Genomic DNA, 25,599 nt, shown 5'->3' with positions numbered 1-25,599 from the left:
ATAGCTTCGTGACCGAGTATTCTTGGAAATACTGCTGGTGGATCCTATAATAAGAGAAAAGGGACTAATAATTGGAAAAAAAAAACTAAAACTAAAAAATTAGATCAATTTTAAGAAGAAAATTGTTAAGAATTTACTTTCATTTTCCAGTAGGTGATATCGCTCTGGCAAAGAGAGGTGCAGATGATCTTAATCCGAACTTCATGAGCTTTTGGCGGAGCCACCACCACCTCCTCTATGGTTAGAGGAACCCCTGCCTCTCTAGCAATCGCAGCTGCATATTTTTTTTTACAGACTTCAGTATAACAAGATCTCCCAAAACAATGCAGGCTAAATGCAGAGACAGAACTATGACTTTTGGAGTACCTCTGCATCGAATGGGCCTTCCTCTAGTTCCAGTTTTAGGTAGCTGCTCCTCCTCCATACCCTCTCTCTCTCTCTCTCTCTCAGTACCCGAAGGAAGAAGGGGCAGAAGCATAGAATGAGGCTGAGTTTAGATTTAAGATATACACGAGTCTGAAATCTGAATCCTTCATTTATCCGGACAGTACTGGACCAATCAAGATGAGTCCGACATTACTAGTACCGTAGACGATGACCGGCCATATAAATGCTGTAACTGTCATACGTGGCATCCATGCCTGTAAAATGTTAAACATGAATATCACGCATTGATGATCCTTCGAATTTGGAAGAGTTTCAGCATTCGTTAATCCTAAGCAAATCGATAGTTCGATGATACAGAGACGAAAAGTACTTTTCAGGGTTCGCATCTAAGTTCTTTCCAGCAACTACCTATTGGCTCGAAATTTTAGATTTTTCTTCTTTGATTTCTGAGTTCAATAACAAAAGGTACGGTGTTTTCCATTATTCATCTTCTTTTACATTTTCTCTCTCTTTTTCTTAGTTTTTAGGTTTTAGTTTTTAGTCTTCTTGTTTTAATTAGTGGTTTATGCTTCTTGATCCTAAGCTCTTTTGATGCCTTCCTTTTTGTTTTTCATTTTTTTTTCTGTGCCCTATGATATCTTTTCATTTTTGGTTCTTAGGCTGGTTTTATAATCATGGATTTCTGAATATGCATTCAAAAAGAGCAGGTTGACAAATGACAATCCTTCTGATCTTTCGTAGGGCATATTAATGGCGTTTAAGGTCATCTTTAAGGAGGCTATTGGAGCTTCTTGGATTGAAGCCAAATGGTTAGTTGGTTAATTGCCTTGGATAAGAGCTACTAATGTTGTGGCGTATTGAGCATTTCTGATGAACACGGACTGTACAGGTCAAAACAGTTTGATTCGTTGTTTAGTCCTAGTTGGTTTTTTTTTTTTTTTTCTCCTTTTGGCTATGTTTGGTTTGAAGGAAAAGGTAGGGAAAGGAAGGGAAAGGTAGGGAAATTAATACAAGGTTTGTAAAAGTTTTCCTATCTTTCCCTTCTTTTCCATACTTTTTCCTTCAAATCAAACACAGCCTTTAGGTGGTCCAATTACTTTAGAAGATACCAAATTGTTGTTCAGTTTATACGTATTCTATATGAACTCTTTCAGCGACCAATAGGAGATAGGACATCTCCTGCATTACACTTTCCTGCAATAAAACTTGGTGAATATTTGGATTTAGGAATTCTATGCGTCACATTGTTGACGTACTCCACATCTCAACAGAGTAGCATGGTTTAACTTTTCAAAGGTTAACATAACTAACAAAAGAGATTACAAGGCCTAATTGGAACTTTAATCTTAGAAGATATCTTTGAAGGCCCTTAAGGATGCCTTTTTTGTCTTTGGATATTCCTGATAATTGTTTATCGTCCCCTACCTCCTGTGGCCTGTTCTCAACTAAGCCATTCTTCCACTCTTATCACTACTAACCCCATATCTACTTTTTTTTTTTTTCTCAGAGAAAGAGCTTTGGTTTTGTACTGTTTCACTTAGAGTTTGCTTCTTTCTCTGGAAATCTATTTGTGAAAGGACTAAGAATTTATCCTACTACACACTAAAGGCCTCACTCTATCTTCCCACAGTTTTGCACATTATACCTCAAGGAAAGGGACTAAGCCACTCATCTCTTCCAGTGTGTAGTTATTGGGTGACATGTTAAGACAATAGAAGGGACATGGGTTGAGATCAAGGGGCAATCAGTATTGGAACTGGGAAGGTGATTAGCCATGTGGTCTTTTTGGGCATATGGAAAGAAAGGAACATGCAGGTCTTTCAATGTCATCCTTTGAGGCCTTGAGAGCCCGGGTTTTATTTCTCCCCAGTTCATGGATGTTGGCCACTGATGAACTAAATGGAGTCTTAGCAGATGGCATGAAACTAAGTCTCACACAAACCCTTCTCTTGGCACCTGGGATCCCTTCCAGATATCAGGACCTTCCCCCTCCCAATTTCAAGGAGATTCTGCTACTGTTTGATAGTAGTTCATTTTGAAACCTGGGTTGTGTAGGTAGGGCTGATGGTAGCATCTTTTGGGCTTTTCGCAGTGCTTTCGGCTACATGCATTCCTTGTAAGCAGAAGTGAGTGTTCTTCTTGTGGGGTTCAAATTGCAAAGTTGGGGTTGACTCTTTCTTGTGCTTTTGAATGGGACTGAGTAAAAGTCACTAGATGGATTGAGTCGACAGGAAGCAGCTCTTGGTATCTAGCCAACTTCTCAAAAGAAATAAGGGAGATATTAGCAGTAAAAAGGGTGCATATTTGATGGAAACTTTAGAGCTGAATTTTATGGCTGTGTTCTTGTAAAGGCTGGGATTGATATATAGAAAAGGGAAAAAAGGGGAAAATCAGATTATAGTTTTGATATTCAACCTAAGTGTTTTTGCTTTCAGAATTAAATATGTTCTGCGAATTTAGCTTTAGCTTGTAATGGTAATGTTCTTGGCTTGTGAATAATTGTACCTCTTCTGTGCAGTTTTTCTTGTTAAGATTTGTTGTGTTCTTAAATTCTGTTTGCTTCAGTAGAATGGCGAGTGAAAATCCTGTTGAAGGTTCCAGTATGAATGAAGTTATTGATGAAGGTTCAGGTTCAACTGTTGAACTCAATTATCAAGACTCTGGACTCACAGATAACACATTTCATGTGGACAAGAATGTAATGTTTCCCTAACCTTATTTGCCTATATTTTTTCATAATTTCAGATTAAGGCAATGATTACTACATTATCTATTTTGCAATCGCACTGCTCAATGTATAGAACTACAGAATGTTCATATCTAAATGTAGAACTCCTTGTAAACTTCATATACCGCCCATGTAATTACCTATCAAAAGATGTATTTAACATGCATACACGCTCTTGAACTTTTTTCAGTTTTATGGCTTTGTCATATACATAAACAAAGTTACAAAATGAGGCTGGATGATGACCATTTCATATCGTTGGCCTTGATCTTGGGCATTTTCAGGTACTAGTTTCATTATTCAAGGAGAAAGTAGCAAATGCAATTGATGTTCCAGTTGAGAATTAATGACTAATTTTTTAAGGAAAGGTTTTCGTTATTTAGAAGAGAAGAAGAAAGGAAGAGAGAAGAGAAAGGAGAGAAAAGAGATTGAGAGCCAAAAGTCAAGCTGGCGGCGCTAGCTTTTTGTATTTATACTAGGGTGACATAAAGCAAAATAAAAGAGGGAGAAAGTACAATAGTACCCCTATGGTACTAAACTTAAAATATTAATAGACTTTTAACACTCCCCCCTCAAGTTGGGACATAGATGTCAATCATGTCCAACTTGTCACATAAATAATGATGCTGCAAGTGATGTAACCCTTATGTGAAGATGTCTGTAAGTTGGTCTTCAGAACTGACATAGGGGGTACACACTTCCCCTTTGACAACCTTTTCTCTGATAAAATGTTTGTACTTTAATGCGTTTAGTTCTATCATGCAGCATTGGATTAGCAGCAATGTTTATGGCTGCTTTGTTATCATAGTATAGGATCATAGGTCCATCAACTGTAAATCTCAACTCACTCAACAAATTTTTTAGCCACATAATTTCAGCCACTTCATGAGACATTACCCTATATTTAGCTTCCGCACTAAACCTAGCCACCACATTCTGCTTTTTGCTTCTCCAGTTAACTAGGTTCCCTCCCACAAAGGTACAATAGACGGCTAGACGCTGGTGGACTTCCTATCACTTTGGGATCCTGCCCAATTTGCATCGGTATACACTTCAACTTTCAAGTGCTCGTGCTTTTGGAACAATAAACCTGCACCTGGAAACTTCTTAAGATATCTGAGAACTCTTTCAACTACTTCAAGGTGGGTGATCTTAGGGGCACGCATGAATTGGCTAAGAACTCTCACTACATAAGCAATGTCTAGTCGGGTCATATAAAGATATAACAATCTTCCTACAAGCCTCTGAAATTGTTTCACATCCTTGATGAATTCACCTTGGCAGTCACCTAATTTGTGATTAGGATAAATAGGAGAATCAATAGGTTTCACTCCCAATTTTCCTATATCCTAGAGCAGATCTAGGACATACTTTCTCTGGGAAATGAAGATACCCTTTTGTGAGCGGGGCAGCTTCAATTCCAAGGAAGTACCTTAAGGACCTAGATATTTCACCTCAAATTGGGTAGCAAGAAATCTCTTCAACTTTTGAAATTCATCTTTCCAATCACAAGTGATAACTATATCATCAACATATACGATCAGGGCTGCAATTTTTCCTTCCCCTCTTTTCACAAATATTGTGTGACCAGATTGACATTGCTTGTATCCTCTTTGCTGAACAACTACATGAAACTTGCTGAACCAGGCTCTCTGTGATTGTTTCAGGCCATGTAATGATTTTTTTAACCTGCACACTTTTTATTCATTACCTTGAGCTCGGAAACCAAGGGGTTGTACCATGACCAGGCTCTCTGTGATTGTTTCAGGCCATGTAATGATTTTTTTAACCTGCACACTTTTTATTCATTACATTGAGCTCGGAAACCAAGGGGTTGTACCATGTAAACTTCTTCTTCAAAGTCACCATTTAGAAAAGCATTCTTGTTATCTACTTGATGAAGGTCCCAATCAAGATTAGCAGCTAAAGAGAAAAGGACTCTAATGGAGTTCATCTCAGCAAAGTGTGCAAAAGTTTCTGCATAATCCACTCTATACACTTGTGTAAACCCTTTTTCCACTAAACGAGCTTTATACCGCTCTATTGTGCCATCAACCCTATGTTTTTCTGTGAAAACCCATTTACATCCAACTGGTTCCTTCCCCTCAAGAAGATCTACCAATTCCCATGTGCCATTTTTATGCAAAGCATTAATTTCTTCTTTCATAGCATCTCTCCATTCAGGCACCAATAGAGCTTTTGCCACATTCTTAGGAATAGGAACACTGTCAATGGAAGAAAGAAAGGCCCGAAAGGAAGGTGAAATGTTCTCATAGGAAACAAAATGGGAAATGGGATGTTTAATGGTGCAAGACCTAACACCTTTCTGGTGAGCAATAGGAAGGTCAAGGTCATCGACAATAGAGGTATCAATAGCAATAGGGTCAGGAATATCAATGGGAACCAAGTTACTTGGTTGGGTAGGATCCACCCACAGAGAGTTTGATGGCATTGGTGGTACAGGCTATACAACAGTTAGGTGTTCCACAACTCTTGAACATGGCTGGCCTTTGTGACGACGAAAGAAAACACGAAAGGGAGGAGGATCAGGAAGAGGAGTGAGCTGATCCGGTTTTTCCTAATTCTTGAACTCCCCCTGAGGAGAAATAGGGAAGAAATGCTTACTTTCAAAGAAAGAGACATCAATAGAAATGATGCTGCACAATCTGGGCACTCCTAACTGGCTGTGACTTGGCTTCTAGCTCGGACGGGCGGCACTTGAGAGGAAGAAGAAGGTGAAGGATTCCCGGGGAGCTCTCCTGGTGGGAACACTTCGATGGCTAAGTTAGAACTGGAGAAATCTCAAAGGAAGAACAGAGAGTAAGAGTACTGAAAGTGCTTAAGCTTTAATACCTTTGCTTTGTGAGGGTCGGGGTCCTTTTATACCAGAGCTCGGTCACATCAGGCGTAACCGTCACTGCCCTAGCCGTTACTGACTGGGCAGAGGTGGCAAGTGCAGGCTGCCGCCACAGGCTGCTACTGCAAGGCACGGACGTCAGGCGGGCCATGCCTTTCAAAGACGGCAGGCAGAATGCCGCCTGGCAAGGGATCCGAGCACTGCCACCAGATCTGGCAGGTACGGATGTCAGGCAGATCTCCCTGCAGTCTGCCGAGCTACCGTGCACCGAACCACCTGGGGCAGGTTTGCCTTGCACAGAGGCACCGAGGTGCTCGTATTGGAGGCGAGCCTTGAGCAAGTACGAGCATGAGTCTTTATGGTGCTGTCCCGAGGTGTTTCTCCCTCAAGACACTTAGCCAAAGGTTGGGGTGCTTCCTTCTTAGGAAGGGAGAGCTCGGAATCCCTTAAGAGGACCTTGGGTCCCACGAGGAGCTCGGGTCCCAGGAGGAGCTCGGGCCCCATGAGGAGCTCGGGGGCTCCATCCTCAGTTTTGGGGCGAGCGGGGCCTGGATTCTCGACGAGTTGTCACACCCGACGAGTTGTTTGACCGGGCCTCGGCGAGCTTGCTGCGCCGAGTAGTGGCCAGGCTGTCATGTTGAGTTGTCACTTATACCAGGTCATGTCCATGTGTCCCCGTGCTACGAGGTCGGGCCAAATCACCCTACATCAATTGCCCCCCACTCCCCGTGCTAGGGGTGTTGACCTAGTGTGGGGAGTCCACAGTCTGTCGGGTGGATTTAGCTCGGAGTCCAAACTTTCTCGTCTAGCAGCTCATAGGTTGGACCGGTCTTCTGCCCGGTTCTACCAGGCGCAGCTCGGGTCGCGTACGGTCTACGCGCGGATGTCACGCGACTTATAGGCTCCGCGGATGTCAAAAAACGCGCTAACTGATTTCGCCTTGAAGGTCGCACAACCGGTTTTCATGAGAGCCGTCAGATTGCTTCGATCTCAACCGTTGATGCCCATAGATAGTGGCTATAAATAGTGGGGGTCCTGGTCATTTTCCTTTGCCACAAACATTCAGCTATAGTCTTGAGCTCGCGTCCAAAGCCTTCAGCTCGGGTTAGTTCCTTTCCAGTCCGGTCTTATTTTTCTTTGGTGAGTCACCCTAGCTCTTCCTTAGTTTCAATTATGTCTTCTTTTGATAGCCTTTTAAATGAGCCCGAGGTGCCCGAGGTGGGTACCTCGGCTTAGGGTAACCCTACCGAAGTCCAGTCTCTCGAGGCGTGGGAGGCCTCGGGTCACTAGGCATCCACCTCTCACCGAGTTCGGGCCAGATAGGTTCGGGCCCTCCACCATGACCTTGGAGAGGCTCCGCCAAGTCATTCGGCAATATAACTTGCCAAGGGAGTACACCTACAGTTTACCTGCGGGGAACTTCCCGTGAGAGCACGACCCTGATAAGGTCGTGATTTTCCGAGAGCAGCTCATAGCTGGGCTGCGCCTTCCCTTCCACCCACTCTTAGTGGAGGTCCTAAAATACTTCAACGTTATGATAAACCAGCTTCACCCGAACTCGGTTCGTAATGTGGTTGGGACCATCTCTCTTTGTTATGAGTATGTCATGCCCCTTAACTTGGACATACTCTGCTCCATCCTCACCATCAAGAAGAGCGCTTCATGTGTTCTCCCTGAGCACAGGAGGGCTTACTACTTGTCCCCCCGCCTGGGCTTTAAGCTAATGCACAAGCTTCCTAGTAAGGTCCCAGCCTGGAAGCAGGACTACTTCGTAGTTCGGAATCATGCGGGGTGGCCCTTCCCTACTCACTGGAGGGTGGCTATCCAAGACCCTGGCGTCATACTCGACAGGAAGACCAGGGAGGCATTCCAGTCGTGTGCTGAGGTTGGCTGCGATTTCAAAGATTATATCAAAGAGGGTATGCTTTTCCAGGCTGGCTTGAGCCCGGGTAGGTAGTTAGTACCTTAGTTGTTTGGTCTGCTCTTCTTTTCCTTATTTTACTCGAGTACTAATGCCGAAGTCTCTTTTGCAGGTCTTATGGAGGCAGACAAACTCAAGGGAGACCAGCTCTTTAAGCATATGAAGGGGAGGAAGAAGCGGGCTGCCAAGAGAGCTTGTATCGAGTCACCGCCTACCCCCACTCTCGAGCCTCAGCTTCCACTGGCTCCAACTTCTGAGCACGAGCTCCTTGGGGCCCCTCCGATCATTGACTTAGAGGAGTCCCTACCGCCTAGGGAGCCCGAGGCCTCGGCTGAGGCCGTTGTGAGACTGGCAGCCAAGGCCGAGGTTGCCACCGGAGTTGCTAACGTTGCAGCTGAAGTCTCCGCCAAGCCCATTCACACAGCCGAGATGGCTGTCTCTAGTTCGGGGAGCCCGAATGGGGGCCGAAGCATCCTGCTCCCCCAATGCGGTCTTCGAAAGAGCAAGGGGGCCACTTACTCCGAGGAGATTTCGATTTGGGCCGATATGCTCAACCCTACTCAGCTTGGAGCCCGGGCTGCCACCCACACTATGGTGGTAAGTTTCCTTCCCTTTTCTTTTCCTTTTGTATTTGTGCTTCTTTGGTACTAACTATCTTCTTTGTCAAGCGAACTCCGTCGTGCACTTCCTTACCCTTCAGTCCGAGAGGAACCTGAAGCGGGCTTTGATTGCCGAGGAGTCTTCCCGCTTTGCCCATACCGAACTGAGGATAGCTCGTGAGCCAGATCCATCGGTTGGAGAGCGGTGCCATGGCCCAGAGGGGCGTCATCACGGTGCTTACGGCGGAGAAGGATGAGTTGGCCCGTGAGAACAACGAGCTGAGGGGCGAGATGGAGGCCCTTAAGGCGGAGTTGACACGCGAGAAGGCCGTGCTGAAAGGCGAGCTGGATGCCCTTAGAGCAAAGGCGGAAGGCCTCAAGGAAAACAAGAAGGTTCTTCTACGCGAGGTGGAGTACCTCAAGGCGGACATCGCAGAGAAGACTGAGATCTTCACTCAGGCGATAGAGGAGACGAAGGCCAAAGCCGTTGCTGAGTATATTCAGTCTGATAAGTTTGATGCCGTTCTAGGGGAGGCCTACCGCAAGGGGTTCAAGCTCAACAGGTGGCTGATAAGGCATTCGTACCCTGAGCTCGACACAAGCGCCATCACCACCTCGTGAATCACGGATGAGATAGCTCGTCAAGCCGTGGAGGACCCAGAATCAGAGGAGGAGGGTGGTGAGGAAGAAGATACCCCTGACCAGCCTGAAGCTCCTGAGGAGGTCTCACGCGGGAGTGGAGGGCCCCCGAAGTAATTACCTTTGTACTCCGAGCCAGCGAGCTCAGTCCTTGTACTTTGTTGTTTTTCTTTTCTGTTGAACTCGTTGTACAAACTTTATCTGTTAATGAAATTGACCCTTTTCCAAGTGATCTTTCTAAGTATTGCTTTATCTGAGCTTATCATGGTTGAGTGTGCGGAGTGGTTTAACGTAGTAGGGCATAGTAAGGCGCATGCCCAAACTGCCTTATGACGTATACTGAGGTGATTAACATAGTAAGGCATAGTAAGGCGTATGCCCGAACTGCCTTGTGACGTGCACTGAGGTGATTAACATAGTAAGGCATAGTAAGGCATATGCCCGAACTGCCTTGTGACATACACCGAGGTGGGCTTAGCGCTGTAGGGTCTACTCGTCTACTCACGCCCTCAGTGCAGTGTGCTATGGTGTTGAGCTCCTTAGTCAGCTTGGCGTTTCAACCCTTTAATTTCATTCCCGCCATAGAGGTGGCTACTTGAGCCCGAACTGCCTTTTGGCCCTTGTGCCCTGAGAGTGACCCGCGGTTTACTCCGTTACTCATAGGTAATACTGTCTTAAGTTGATAATATTCCATGCCTGAGGTACTTGTTTCCCTTCTAGGGTTTCGAGCTCGTATGTTCCTTCCCTGAGTACTCACTTTACTCGGTAGGGTCCTTCCTAGTTTGGACCAAGCTTGCCAATGCCGGGCTCAGGCACCATAACCTTACGGAGAACCAGGTCGCCAACGCGGAGAGTCCGCTTTTTGACCCTGGCGTTATAATACCGAGCTACTCTCTGTTGGTAGGCCGCAGTCCTGATGTATGTGAGGTCCCGTACTTCGTCAAGCAGGTCGAGGTTGGTACGTAGCTCGTCTTCATTTGCTCTGTCCTCGTAAGCTTCTAATCACAGCGAAGGAACTTCAATCTCGGCTGGAATGACTGCTTCGGTGCGGTATGTAAGGTTAAAGGGGGTTTCTCCTATGGCAGTCTTTTCCGTGGTACGGTAGGCCCATAGTACACTGGACAGCTCGTCCATCCACAATCCCTTAGCTCGGTCTAGATGCACTTTTAGTCCTCGAAGCATAGCCCTGTTCGTATCTTCCGTTTGGCCATTTGCCTGAGGGTGCCATCGAGGTGAAGTTCTACTGAATTCCCATGTCTCGGCACCAGTTATGCAACTTGATGTCTTTGAACTACTTTCCATTGTCGGAGATCAGTACCCGAGGTAATCCGAAGCGACACACTATGTTCTTCCAAAAGAAGTTATGCACGTTCCGAGCCATAATTGTTGTGAGAGGTTCAGCTTCGACCCACTTTGTGAAATAGTCCACTGCCACTACTAGGAACCTCCTCTATCTTGTTGCTGTTGAATGGCCCGAGTAGGTCAATCCCCCATTGTGCAAATAACCATGGGCTAGTGAGGTATTTTAGGTCGGCAACAGGCCGGTGGTGGATGTTGGCGTGCTTCTAACACTTGTCGCATTTTTTGACAAGCTCGATTGCATCTGCTTTCATCGTTGGCCAGTAATACCCCTGTCGTAGTGCTTTCTGAGTGAGGGCCCTACCCCCCAAGTGTCCGCCACACAGGTCTTCATGAGTATCGCGGAGGACGAGCTCGGTTTCCGAGGGTCGCAGGCAGCGTAGGTTGGGGAGCGTGTAGGATCTTCGATACAGCCGTCCGTCTATCATGACGAATTTGGTTGCCTGACGCTCTACCCTCCTGGCGGCATTACGATCTGTAGGGAGGGTCCTGTGTAGTAGGATGCCCGTGAACGGATCAATCCAGCTCGGCTCTGCTTGAACGACGGGAGCTACCTCCTCTGCCCCCCTAAGAATGCTAGGCCGAGGCAAGTCCTTGTTAGACAGTTTTGTATGCCCTTAGCTTCAATCTGATTTGATATACTTTTGACATTTAGTGTAAATAAATAAAGTGCATGTTTGATTCATGTTGTATGGTATGATTCTGTGTAAGACCCTAAAACTGGACACTTAATGAGACTCGTGTTAGTTTTAAATGTTCACAACCATTGGATAAGTCTGGGGAGATTTATCCTGCCAAGGCTGATACTGGTGTGCCGCCAAGTGTTGGGATGGCCTGTCTCGGCCACCAGGGTAAGACCCAAGGCACATGCAGTATGGGATTACTCGAATCCTTGAACCGGACCAGATTTCCAGTATTGCCCTGGACCTTAGAGACGGATGAGCAAAACTGGAAAGTTACACCTGACCCCTAGACTTGATTATGATACTTCACTAGGCGTCGGATTGGGCTGTCTTTGATATGCCAATCAGTGAGATCCTTAGCGGGGGTCAAAACCTGGGTATGCTGGGACAGTCTGAGAATTCATCTGAGTGGGTGATCATAGTGACAGGATCAGCCCCTTTGTCAGACAAAGGTAATGATCGGGAATGTACTCTCTCTGATGGAAACCAAACTGCTGGCAGTTGATTTCAATCATTGGAATTTTGTTTTGCAAAATTTATATATATGATATATAGGTATTTTCGTTTTCAAGTTGTTTGCAAATGGTTTTAATTCTCAGGATCCATGTGAGAAGAGAGTGCAGCACTATTCCTTGCAGCCGAGGGAGAGGTCCTCTCTTGTCGAGCAGTGCTTGATCATTATGGGCTGAGAGGTTAAGTGTAAGGCCATTTAGGATAATACCTGATGGGCTAATTTTGCACCTGCCCACAGTCCCTAGGCTTTTATAAGATGGCTTGGCCTAGGGACCACTTAGTGTACGTGTTGGGCCCATAGGGTCCATGTGATGGGCTCAGGGGTTCACTGGGCTTCTCAGTGAATTCGGCTAGGCCTTGTAATAAAGGCTAGGCCAAACCCATGTGGCTGGTGTGTAGATCAATGCTTGGGTCTCACGCCATACAAAGAAGCCCAACTGGGCAGCAGATTGGAAACCAATTGAGCAATGATTACTTAATGGGCCAAAAGCCCATTTCGAACTGAGCTGATATGATCACCCACTTATGGGGCAGATCTGAGATTAAGGTTAGCAAAAGGATTGGGCCTTTAACCTAATCCACTCCAGGAGACCAAATTCGAATCAGATTTGAATATGGTAATCTCCTGATAAGATTAGGAGTAAGCTAACCTAATCTGCAGATAGGATTAAGATCATCCCCTATCCATATGCTGATTTGGATTGGGATAACTCCTAATAGGATTAGGAGATTTCATAATCAAGAAGAAAGAGGAGAAATCCTAAGAGGATTAACAAAATTTGAACCTAGGATTTTGAGCAAGAAAAGTTACTACGAATTGAGATAGGATCTCATACACTCCAGAGAGAAGAGAAGCAATCTTCGCCATCTTCATCTCAGGAGTTCTCCTCCAGCCGCCACCATTCTCTAAAAAGATTTGATCTTTGAAGAAAAGAAATCAAGAAATCAGTTCTTGATATCAGTTTTGCAGAAGGAACTGAAAAGATTCGGTGCTCAGTGTTTTCATAGAATTCTTGTGAAGGATTCAGTGTGTAGGACACACTCTGCTGGTTCCGTTCCACAGATTGCTGTGTCATCTTCAGTAGGAGTGGATCTTGGTGTCCTCTTTGGGCATGAACACCAACTTTGGGAGATACTGCTTCTCTGGATCAGGTATATTTCCTCCCTTGTTTTTTGGTTCAGATCTGATTCGATTATGGTTTAAGTAGGATCCTTGAATATTGTATTCTAAATTTAGGGAATATGATTCCCAGTTGGAAGAAGGTAGGAAAATTTTTGAAATTCTTCCACCCATTCTGCAACCTTTTTGGCGTCCATACGATGGATCCTACCATTCCATCAGTCCTCTATATACATGGTTCTCATGGCGTTATCACTAGTGCTGGCTAAACGGGATAGAGCGTCGGCCTCGGCATTCTCTGATCTTGGGATTTGCTGGATGAAGTATGACAGGAAGTTGAGCAAAGCCCCTCTTACTTTGGCTAAGTATGCTACCATGGTTGGCTCGCGGGCTTCGTACTCACCCATAACCTGATTTACCACGAGCTGGGAGTCACTGCAGACGACGACGTGCTTGGCTTTCACTTCCCTTGCCAGGTCCAGCCCGACTATCAGTGCCTTCTACTCTGCTTCGTTGTTGGATGCAGCGAACTCAAAGCATAGTGCGTACTCCGGTTTTGCACCGCTTGGTCCGCACAGAACGATCCCAGCTCCGCTGCCCTTCCGGTTTGACGAGCCATCAACGTGAAGGATCCAGGGTTCTTCATCCCAGTTCGGGCTTGGCTTAACTAGGAGAGATACCGCGCTGGTTGCTACTTCACGGGGCTTGAGTTCAACCGGCCCGGGAACCCCAGGCTCGCCTGCACTGGGGGCCTTGTGTTCCACCGGCCTAGGGACCTCAGAACTGAAGGTACACTCCGCGATGAAATCTGCTAAGGCTTGGGCCTTGATAGCAGTTCGCGGTTTATACTGGAGTTCGTACTCGCTGAGCTTGATGGCCCACCTCGTTAGCCTTCCTGAGACCTCGGGCTTGAGCAATACTTGCCTCAGAGGTTTGTTGGTAAGGACAACGATGGTGTGAGCTTGGAAGTACGGGCGGAGCTTTTGGGCTGCTATCACCAGTGCATAAGCTAACTTTTCTATCTCGGGATACCTCGTTTCTGCTCCCTGCAACAATTTACTAATATAATAGACGGGCTGTTGGACCCGATCTACTTCTCTTATTAGTACCGAGCTGACCACCTCATCACTCGCCGAGAAGTACAACTCTAAAACATCACCCTCTTCGGGTCAGGTTAAGACTGAGATGCTGGCCAGGTGCCTTTTGAGCTCGTCAAACACGAGCTGGCACTCTTCAGTCCATTCAAAACCTTTATTTTTTATGGCTTTAAAGAAGGGCAGGCAGCGGTCTGCTGACTTGGACACGAAGTGGCTCAGGGCGGCTAGCCGGCCGTTCAACTTCTGAACCTCCTTTAACTTTCGGGGTGGTATCATTTCTAGGATGGCTTTGATTTTGTCCGGGTTGGCCTCAATGCCTTGTCTGTTAACGATGTACCCTAGGAATTTACCCGAGGTGACACCGAAGACACACTTATTCGGATTTAACTTCATATTAAATGTACGCAAGATTTCAAAGACTGAGTGTAAATCTTGTATTAATTCATGTGAAAATCAGGTTTTCACGACCATGTCGTCTACATAACACTACTTTTTTGCCAACAAGTGGCTTAAACAGCTTATTTACAAGTCTTTGGAAAGTAGCCCCAACGCTCTTCAGCTTGAAAGGCATGACCTTGTAGCAGTATAGGCCGAACTCGGTTATGAAGGCAATTTTCTCCTCATCAGTTGGGTCCATTTTGATTTGGTTATAGCCCGAGTAGGCGTCCAAGAAGCTCAGCAACTCGTGCCCCGAGGTCGCGTCCACTAGACGGTTGATCCTAGGAAGAGGGAAGCTGTCCTTTGGGCATGCTCGGTTCAGGTCGGTGTAGAACGGGGTTGGCCACCCAACTCGGGTAATGGACTTCCCTGATAAAATCGGTTGCAAGGAGTTTCTCGACCTCCTCGTCAACTGCCCTCCATTGCTCCGGGGCTAGGTTGCGTTTCTTTTGTCTAACGGGCCTAACTACAAGATTAGTATTAAGTCTATGAGTGATAATGCTGCGGTCTATGTTGGACATTTCTGCCACTGACCATGCAAAAACATCTAAATTTTTGAGTAAGAAGCTTACTAGTTGAAACCGCAAGGGCTCCTCAATGGAAGCGCCGATCTGAAGTACCTGAACTGGGTCTTCGGTTGAAGCCGGGATGGGGATGGTCTCCTCGGTAGGTGTTGCTTGCTCCGTGAACTGCTCTGCAGGTCATCCTAACTCGAGGTCGTCAGCTACCTTGGCCTTTCCTTTGAGGGCAGCTACGTAGCACTTGCGGGACTCGAGCTGATCACCTCGTGCCACTCCGACTCCAAAGTCTGTAGGGAACTTCATCACCAGGTGGTAGGTGGAGACTACCGCTCGCAAGACATGGGTGATGGGCCGACCTACTATCGCGTTGTACGGAGAGGGGGTCGTGACCACCAGGAACTCGTGATTGAGCCTTACCACATTGGGCCAGGTACCGATCTCCATCGGTACAGTGACCTTCCCCAAAGGCCTGACCTCTTCGCCGCTGAACCCCACCAGTGGAGTGCTTGCGGGCTTCAGGTTGCTTTATGGGAGCTGAAGCTGATCGATGGCTGCCTTGAAGAGGATATCCGCCGAGCTGCCCGAGTCCACTAGGATGCGCCTGACCTTGAAGTCGTTGATTTTGATCTTGACGACGAGAGCGTCATCGTAGGGGTAACGGACCCCTCGCGCATCGTCTTCAGTGAAGAAGATCGGTTCCTCCACCCTTGGCTGCTTTGGGGAGTTTAATTCTTCTCTGGCAACTTCGCGGGCTGATGACCGAGCTGCTGCCGAAGTGCAGCCCGAGATGATCGATCCTCCGACAATTACATGAATGGTCCCCCGGATTGGTCTCTCATCTAGAGGCTGCCTCCGTGGCTGCTCTGCCTGTCTGCTGGACTCAAGGACTTCTTTATTCTGTTCCCTGTGCCGACCTGCTTTATTATTATTATTGCTATGCTGTACAAAATTTCTCAAATATCCGCGACAGACGAGTTCTTCTATCTCATCGCGAAGATTCTTACAATCTTCGGTACTATGACCGTGATCTCTATGGAAACTACAATACAAGTTTTTGTTCCTAACATTAGGATCGGCCTTGAGCCGAGGTGGCCATTTTACATACGGGGCGTCCTTGATTGCCATGAGGATCTCGGCCCGTTTTATGTTGAGGTGTGTAAACACCCTTTCTGTTGCTGGAGCTCGGAAAGGCTGGACTGGCTTTGCCCCCCAAGCTTGGTCCTTCTTCCTGTAGTCACTTGGAGCCATGGGTTCCGGTTCCCTTTTTCTTTTTTCGAGGACGTGCTCGCCCTTCTGGTTGATCTCCTCCTCTGTTCCTATGAACTGATCTGCAAGCTCGAGGAACTCGGTCATGGTCTTGGGTTGGTTGATGACCACGTGCCATTTAAACTCTTTGTGGGTGATGCCCCGTTTGGCTGTAGTGAGCCGAACTGCAGGGTCCAGGTCAAGTATCTGTAGGAAAGCGTCATTGAACCGTTTGATGTAGTTCCAGATAGACTCCCCATCCCTCTGGACTATGCTGAGGAGGCTTTTCTGAGTCTTCAGGCACCTCTTACTGGTGACAAAGTGGGAGGTGAAGACCTGTACGAACTGCACTTAGCTCCCTATTGAACCCAGTGCGAGGTTTTGGTACCAAGTGCGGGCTACTCCCTTGAATGTAGTGGAGAAGGCCACGCACATGCAAGATTCACTCGCCCCGGCCAGATGCATATGGGACTGGAAGGCGTCAACGTGGTCGTTAGGGTTGAAGGACCCGTCGTACTTGTCCAACGGGGGGAGCTTGAAGTCCCTAGGCATGGGGACAGCGAGGAGCTCCGAAGACAGAGGAGAGGGGACTAAGAGAAGTGGTGCAGCTCTTACCTCTCCCGAACTTATTTCTATTTTGCCCTTGAGCTTGGGCAGATTGTGGGTGGTGGCAGTTCGGCGAGCCCGGCGGCGTCTCCGCTGCTTCTTGGCTAGCTCGGCGTTGGTGTTGTTGGCCTCAGTATTGCTGAGCACGATGGGCCCAGGGGGAGGCAGGGACGACTATCGGTAGCTGCGGACAGAAGGACCTTGTTCCAGGTTGTCGGCTAGCACTTCGAACTTGTTCTCCGCAAGCAGAGGCTCGAATTGCGGATGCTGAGGTGATGCCGGCCTAACCGGCTGGGAAGCCCCTGACCTGACTGCGGGCCACGAGGCGGGGGTAGGGAGTCTTCCCTTCCTTCCATGAGATGATGCCGAAGTCTCTCCCCGGCGGGAAGGGAGTTCACTGTGGCGATGAGGCTTAGTTGGCTGTGTAGCTGGATGCCGGGGAGGGAGTGATAGGAATTGTTGCTGATATTGATACTGGGACACTTGGTGCATCACTTGCTGCTGGTGGAACTGAAGTTGTTGAAATTGTTGCATCTGGGTCTGCATTGCCCGCATGCACTGTGTCAAGTCTTCAAGTTGACATTGGCCGGCCACCAGAGGGAGGATGGTGGGTTTAGCGAAGGTCGTCCCGACTGCAGGGGGCAGCGAAACAGTCATGGGTGCCACCATCGTAGGCACGTTTAGGATAGGAACCCCGTCCACAGAGAGGGGGACAGTGAACTACCCGATGCAGACGGTGGGCAGTTGGAGTTGCTCCTCTGGGTGTTCCAATGTCCAGAGTTGCTGGAAGAAGCCATGGGTGTCGGTGATGCCGATGAGTTAAAGAGGGGGAAGTTTCACAGAAGTTAGAGGGAGGCCTTTTGAAGCGTTTCCCACCGACGATGCCAAATGATGTTGCACAATCTAGGCACTCCTAGCTGGCTGTGACTTGGCTTCTAGCTCGGACGGATGACACCTGAGAGGAAGAAGAAGGTGAAGGATTCCCGGGGAGCTCTCCCGGTGGGAACACTCCGATGGCTAAGTTAGAACTGGAGAAATCTCAAAGGAAGAACAAAGAGTAAGAGTGCTGAAAGTGCTTAAGCTTCAATACCTTTGCTTTGTGAGGGTCGGGGTCCTTTTATACCGGAGCTCGGTCACATCAGGCATAACCGTCACTGCCCTAGCCATTACTGACTGGGCAGAGGTGGCAGGTGCAAGCTGCCGCCACAGGCTGCTACTACAGGGCACGAACGTTAGGCGGGCCATGCCTTTCAGAGACGATAGGCAGAATGCCGCCTGGGATCTAAGCACTGCCACTGGATCCGGCAGGTACAAATGTCAAGCAGATCTCCCTGCAGTCTGCTGAGCTACCGTGCACCGAACCACCTGGGGCAGGTCTGCCTTGCACCGAGGCACCGAGGTACACCGAGGTGCCCGTACTGGAGGCGAGCCTTGAGCAAGTACGAGCAGGAGTCTTGATGGTGCTGTCCCGAGGTGTTTCTCCCTCAGGACACTTAGCCAAAGGTTGGGGTGCTTCCTTCTTAGGAAGGGAGAGCTCGGAGTCCCTTAAGAGGAACTCGGGTCCCACGAGGAGCTCGGGTCCCAGGAGGAGCTTGGGCCCCAGGAGGAGCTCGGGTCCCTTTGTACGGGGGAGCTCGGGGGCTCAATCCTCAGGTTTGGGGTGAGCGAGGCCTGGCTTTTCGATGAGCTGTCACACCTGACGAGTTGTTTGACCAGGCCTCGGCGAGCTTGCTGTGCCGAGTAGTGGCCAGGCTATCATGCTGAGTTGTCACTTATGCCAGGTCATGTCCACGTGTTCCCGTGCTACGAGGTCGGGTCAAATCACCCTACATCAGAAACATTATAGTTCTGATAGATAGGATCAAAGCCCCGATATCCCTTTTGAGTGGTGGAGTACTGCAAGAAGATGCAAGGAATAGCACGAGGATCCAATTTTCCACCAGTGGGTGACAGGTTTTGAACAAAACAATGATAACCAAACACACAAGGAGGAATAGAAAGAAGAGGAATCTTAGGAAAAAGAAGCTGATGTGGGGCTATGCACTCTAACCAGCGAGAGGGCATACGGTTAATGAGCTAAGTAGCACAAAGGACAACCTCAAGCCAAAATCATATTGGGGCATTCATATGAATTAGTAACCCTTGGGCCACTTCAAGAAGGTGTCGGTTCTTTCTTTCAGCAACACCATTGTGTTGTGGTGTTCGGGCACATGAGCTACGGTGAAGTGATTCACACGAAACAAAGAAATCTGTGAGATCATTATGAAAATATTCTTTGGCATTATTGGATTAAAAAACTTGGGTTTCAGTTTGAAATTGGGTGAAGATCATTCGGTAGAGTGATATCTGGCCAAAAAGGTAGGAGATGGAGGAGGTTTTTGAATAGCAGTCAACATGGAGGAGGTCTTTGAAGGCTGAAGCAAAGAATTTATTTTTTGAAAGAACTAGAGTGCAAGGAAAGGTCACTCTGAAGGTGAGGGAATTGAAGAAGGCCATGATTCTACTGGTAGGGACTGATGTGGTTGAATGGCTTCAACAATTTGTAGAGGGAGCTCTTTCTACTAGCAGAGAGATAGATTGGAAAAGTTCGAAGGAAGGTGAAAGGAGGAAATATTTATCTGAGAGAAAGTGTAATATCAAAGGCAGGTTTTTGGTAGTGATGGAGTTCTTTGGAGAAAAGAAAAGACAGTTTATCTGCATTCCTAAAGGAAGAAAAGGATTAATCTGGGCAGAGATTAATAGTCTATTGCAGGAGTTTCTGAACTTGAAGAGTGAAGAGAGTGGCTCAAAACAATCCTTAGTTGAAATGGAGGCTTCTTTCTTTTAAAAAGAATAGGGAGAAATAGGTTTGCTGGTGAGTGCTTTGGGTGGTAGAAAATTAGCCTTTAGAGAGGAGAAGGCAGATTGGGGAAAGAAGCTATAAAGAGACCGGGCCAAATGGGCCCTAACAGCTGCTCGTGTGATATCCTTTATTTTTATCTTTTATTTTATGTTGATGGGCCTCACTTAATGGGCCTGTTATTTGTTCTTGTTTTATTTTCTTTATGTAATTGCCAAGCTGGCCGCCCACTTAAGGGCATACTTGTCATCATTAATTTTTAGAGATTAATAAAATAGGGTTAGAGGAGAAAGGTGAATTATTCGACTTCTTCTTCTCTTACCTCTTCTCTTCGACATACACAACTCTTGCACTATTATTCAGATCTGATTTGCACTGTTAATTACCGATTTTAAACCTGATATTAGAAGACTGATTCACATCTTGGTATCAAAGTGGGTTCAGTTTTTCTTTCTTCCTTTTTCTTCTTTCCTGTACACTCTAAAATTAAGAGAGTGTATGGAGAGATAGGTTCTCTATAGTATAGAGAATCACTTGCCTATTTGGTAGAAGGGTTTGGAGATTTAAGTTCTGGCCAAATTTTGCCAAGAAGTGATGCTGTTTTGCTGCTGCCTGAAACCCTAGCCAACTAGGGATTTTTGAGGTTACCAAGAAAGGTGAAGCTTGGGTGTGGCGCTCTGTGCTTGGAAGGTGTCTTGTGACTGCTAAAGGAGGGCGGTTCAGGTTACGAAGAGTTTGGGTCAGTCTGGTTGGTGCGGCACCATATTCTCTCTTCCTCCCATCTGCTGGACGGAGCAAAACCCTAGTTTTTCAAGCACCCTATTTCTGGTTTGACTTCAAGTAAGTTTGCATAGTTAAAATTTCAGTTCTTTGATTTCCGTTTGATTAATGGAGACATACGGAAGTGAGTTCAAGCAGGTGCCGGTTTCTGGACCTACTCCAGTAGATTCCATTTTGACTGGTGTTACCACGATTAAGCTAGATGGGATGAACTATCTTGCTTGGGCATAGTCTATAAAAATTTATGTTTATAGTAGAGGAAAACTTGGGTATCTCACAGGTAGTAAGGTGAAACCCGAAGAGACAGATCCTGAATTTGAGAGATGGATGCAAGAGAACTATACCGTTATAGGATGGTTAGTTAACTCTATGCAACCTCATATAAGCCAATACTATCTCTGGATGTCGTTTGCTAAGGAGATATGAGACAGTGTAATTGAGACTTATTCACAGAAACTGAATGTAGCCCGAGCGTACAAATTGAAAAGTGATGTGAAGAACTTGAGATAGGGGGAGAAGAGTGTAAAAATCTACTACTCTATACTAAAATCCCTATGGCAGGAAATTGATGTTATGGAAACTGTGGTATGGGAGAGTAAAAAGGATGCTGAAATGTACAAAAAGTTGGTGGAGAGAAATAGGGTGTTCGAGTTTCTCACTGGACTCATCCCTGAGTTTGATATTATCAGACATAATATTTTGGCCAGAGATGAGGTTACTCTATCATAGGCATATGCCATGATAAGTAGTGAGGAAAGTAGACGACAAGTTCAGTTGCAGAGTCAACCTACAAAACACTTTGCACATGTGGGAATGAAATCTAAGGGGCCTACTGAAAAGGGGGAGCATGTATGTGATATTGCAAGAAACCATGACATACCAAGGACACCTGCTGGGAACTTCACCCTGGACTACTCCCTGAGAGGTTTAACAACAATCCTAAGAAGGGCAGTCAAGTGGGAAAACTCAAGACTGCTAATGCTGCTACAATACCTGAAGGAGGAAGTAAGGAGAGTGAGAAAACGTCAACCATTGAGCAGTTGGCTGCAATGAAGTTAGACTTTGAGAAGTATGGGAGGATCCTAAATCACCTGGAAGCTACAGTTTCTTCAACCCACCCTTCCAACAGTACATCCTCTTCATTGGCTTTTGCTCTCTCAGGTACATATGCCTCAACAGATCATGCTTCAGTTTCAGGTAATCATAAACTCCCTTGGATTATAGATTCAGGTGCATCAGACCATATGACCAGCCTATCTAATCTTTTTTGTTCATATCATCTCCTCTCTAGGAAAGAGAAAATATCCCTTGCCGATGGGTCACTTGCCCCCATCTCTGGTAAAAGAGATATAAAGACCTTTGACACCCTATTTTATCTTCTGTTCTCCATGTTCCTAAGCTTAACACAAACCTTTTATCTGTTAGTAGATTAACAAAGTCCATGAACTGCAGCATAACCTTCTTTCCCACTCATTGTGTTTTTCAGGACCTGTAGTCTCAGAGGACGATTGGGAGTGGCCATGAGGCAAATGGAATATACCTGCTGGACACACTAGATCAAGCCTTGGGACCACCTCATAGAGTTTCTTTAGAGTCAGTTGTGTCAGAGTCTGTTAACAAAATTTTGTTATGTCATTTTCGGTTTGGTCATTTGTCTTTTTCCGCTTTAAGTCATCTATTCCTAGATATGTTTAAAGGAGTGTCTTTATCTAGTCTTCATTGTGAGTCAAGTGAGCTAGCAAAGCATTGTAGACATTCCTATTCAATCAGTAATAAAAGATCTATTTCTCCTTTCCATATTGTTCACTTTGATGTGTGGGGGCCATATCACATGCCAACCATGGGGGGCTATAGGTATTTTATCCTTTTTATTGATGATTATTCTCGTTATACTTGGATTTATCTCATGAAATCCCGGGATGAAGTACCAATTATTGTGAAAAATTTTTATTAACTCATCCTCACCCAGTTTAATACCCGTATCAAAATATTCCGCTCTGACAATGCTAAGGAGTATTTTGAGAAAACCCTCTCCACCTATCTTGAAGCTTTTGGGGTTATTCATCAAAGTTCTTGTTCCTACACTCCACAACAAAACGAGGTGGCAAAAAGAAAGAACAGACAAGTGGTTGAGGTTGCTAGATCCCTTTTATTTGCATCCCATGTTCCTATAAGGTTTTGGGGAGATGCTGTTCATACTGCTACCTACCTAATCAACCGTATGCCCTTCAGGGTCCTTGGCTTTAAAACCCCCTTTAGTCTTCTCTTCCCGAATGAGGATCTCTTTTCTCTCCCTCTCCGTGTATTTGGGAGTACTTGTTATGTGCATATTCATAGTCACCAAAGGCATAAATTTGAACCTAGGGCTCATAAGTGTGTGTTTCTGGGATATGCCCTTATACAAAAGGGTTATTATTGTTTTGATCTAGTTCGTGGCACCCGCTTTGTATCTCGAGATGTCACCTTTGCCGAGTTGACTCCTTTCTTTAGTATTCCTTTTGAGGGGGAGACATTTGATGAACCTTTTGCTATGTCTCCAGCTGTTCCTCTTCCCATCCCTTGTGAGTCTGATCATGGGGTGTCCACCTCTTCCACTGGACCCACCCTTGATCCTCCTCTTGCTTCTGCTCCTACTCTCCAGAGGTGTTACCAAAGGCAAAGATTCAGACATATGCAGGTTGTTTCCACTCCTTCTGAAGAGCATCTTGCCACTCCCATAGTTCCAGAGGAAATAGGTCAGCCCTCTATCGACCCAGCTTCGACCGTCCCTGACCTTGACCTTCCTATTGCTCTTCGCAAGGGCAAGCGGAAGTGTACAACCCATTGCATCTCCAAACATTTATCTTACAGCCTTCTCTCTCCTTCCTACTACTCATTTATTGTTTCTGCTTCTTCACATGTGATACCCAGGTCTATACTGGAAGCATTATCTCAACTTGAATGGAGGGATGCTATGATGACTGAACTTGAAGCATTATATAAGAACCATACTTGGGATATTGTGGACTTGCCAGAAGGGAAGGAACCAGTGGGGTGTAAATGGGTGTTTACCATTAAATATCACTCTGATGGCTCGGTTGAGAGGTATAAGGCTAGGTTGGTTGCCAAGGGTTACACCCAAATGTATGGCATTGACTATCTTGAGACCTTTGCTCCTGTAGCTAAGATGACTTCGGTTAGGATCTTGCTTTCTCTTGCAGCTACCTTTGACTGGCCCCTACACAAGTTTGATGTCAAAAATGCTTTCTTGAATGGAGATCTGCATGGAGAAGTCTATATGTCTCTACCTCCAGGGGTGTATGGTAAAGAAATGAAAGACAAGGTGTGTAAACTACACAAATCCATTTATGGTCTCAAACAATCTCCTTGGGCTTGGTTTGAGAGATTTCGGGCTGCTCTTGTCTCCTTTGGCTACATTCGAACACAATCTGATCATACATTGTTCTTGAAGAGAAATAACACTCTGGTGACCTTCTTGATTGTTTATGTTGATGATATTGTGGTCACAAGTAATGACATTGAAGAGGCCAGTAAACTAAAAGGATTTCTCAACTCTGAATTTGAAATCAAACACTTGGGAGATCTTCGATATTTCTTGGGTATTGAAGTTGCTCGGTCTAAGGATGGTATCTTCATATCTCAGCGCAAATATGTCCTTGATCTTCTTGCTGAAACTGGTAAACTTGGAGCTAAGCCTATCTCCACTCCCATTGATCCTAATCATAAGCGTTCTGCCACAGATGGTGAACCTTTGTCTGATAAGGGAGTGTTTCAGAGACTGCTTGGGAGGTTGTTATACCTTTGCATGACTCGGCCAGATATTTCCTATGTCGTAAGTGTTATTAGTCAATTTATGCATTCTCCCAGAGATACTCATCTAGTTGCTGCAGAAAGGGTTTTGTGCTATTTGAAAGGTACTTCAGGGAAATGTTTTCTATTTTCTAGGCATGGTCACATGAAGATTGAAGCCTTTACTGGTGCAGATTGGGCAGGATGTATTGATGACAGAAGGTCCACCTCTGGTTATTGTGCTCTGGTTGTTGGGAATATTGTGTCTTGGAGAAGTAAGAAACAATTAGTAGTTGCTAGATCCTCAACTGAAGTAGAATACAGGGCAATGGCTCATGGTGTGTCAGAACTACTATGGCTACGATCCCTTCTAGAGGAATTGGGGGTGGACTACGAGAAACCAATGATGCTCTATTGTGACAACCAAGCTGCTACCAACATTGCACATAATCTTGTTCAACATGACAGAACTAAGTACATTGAGATTGATAGGCATTTCATAAGGGAAAGAGTCTCTTCATGAGAACTTTGTTTTCCATTTATCACATCAGAAGAGCAACTGGCTGATATTTTGACCAAGGGAGTTCCCAAAGGGAAATTGACACACTATATAAGCAAGCTGGGCATGATTGACATATATTCTCAGCTTGAGGGGGAGTGTAAAGAGACTGGGCCGAATGGGCCCTAACAACTGCTTGTGTGATATCCTTTATTTTTATCTTTTATTTTATGTTGATGGGCCTCACTTAATGGGCCTGTTATTTGTTCTTGTTTTATTTTCTTTATGTAATTGCCAAGCTGGCTGCCCACTTAAGGGCATACTTGTCATCATTAATTTTTAGAGATTAATAAAATAGAGTTAGAGGAGATGGGTGAATTATTCAACTTCTTCTTCTCTTACCTCTTCTCTTCGACATACACAGCTCTTGCACTATTATTCAGATCTGATTTGCACTGTTAATTACTGATTTTAAACCTGATATTAGAAGACTGATTCACATCTGAAGCTAATAGCACTAATGAAAATGGAACCAAGGGATTGGGGGAAAATAGCTATAGACTTAAGTAAAAATTAAAAACTGAAGGGCCCTATCTTGATCACTCCATTTGAAGAGTGTAAAGCATTGATTGGCTTATTGGAGGATGAAGTCGAAATCAGTGCTTTGAATGTGCAGACAGCTGAAGGAAATGCTACATTCATGAATTGGTCCCCTGGTTCAAACTCAAAGAACTTGGCAGTGGTAGATGGAGTCACAGTGAGGATTGCTGGCTTGCCGTTCCATCTGTGGAAGAAGGAAGTTTTTGAGTCCACTGCTTCTCTATGTAAGGCAAAACTGGTTGGTGTATTCCTGCTAGACCTTAGATCAGCAGCCATTAGATTGAGTGGAGTTAAACCAGAAGAAATCCCTAGGAAGATTGAAATTTCCTCTGATAACTGTGTTTACTCAGCTTGGCTTCTCTCTTCCATTGAAGCTTCA

General features: G+C 45.8%; 1 protein-coding gene across 9 annotated transcripts in view; it reads left to right on the top strand.

Annotated features, from left to right (window-relative positions):
• The first annotated feature begins 714 nt into the window (after positions 1 to 714).
• LOC104604353 (uncharacterized) overlaps positions 715 to 25,599 on the top strand; it is a 65,009-nt gene continuing 40,124 nt past the window's right edge. For 5 of the 9 annotated variants that reach the window (XM_088890090.1, XM_088890093.1, XM_088890094.1 and 2 more), the window contains exons 1-3: positions 715 to 852; positions 1,129 to 1,196; positions 2,953 to 3,085. In XM_088890090.1, the coding sequence (XP_088746216.1) occupies positions 1,138 to 1,196; positions 2,953 to 3,085 (192 nt within the window). In that variant the 5' untranslated portion in view covers positions 715 to 852; positions 1,129 to 1,137. Of the gene's footprint in view, positions 853 to 1,128; positions 1,197 to 2,952; positions 3,086 to 3,305; positions 9,685 to 25,599 lie in introns of those variants that run through there. The other 4 variants (XM_088890096.1, XM_088890091.1, XM_088890098.1 and 1 more) reach the window with 3 other exon arrangements.

This window comes from Nelumbo nucifera, chromosome 6, assembly GCF_055504915.1.
Source record: "Nelumbo nucifera cultivar China Antique chromosome 6, China Antique-T2T, whole genome shotgun sequence".
NCBI classification, from domain to species: Eukaryota; Viridiplantae; Streptophyta; class Magnoliopsida; order Proteales; family Nelumbonaceae; genus Nelumbo; species Nelumbo nucifera.
This window is presented reverse-complemented; position numbering and strand designations above follow the sequence as displayed.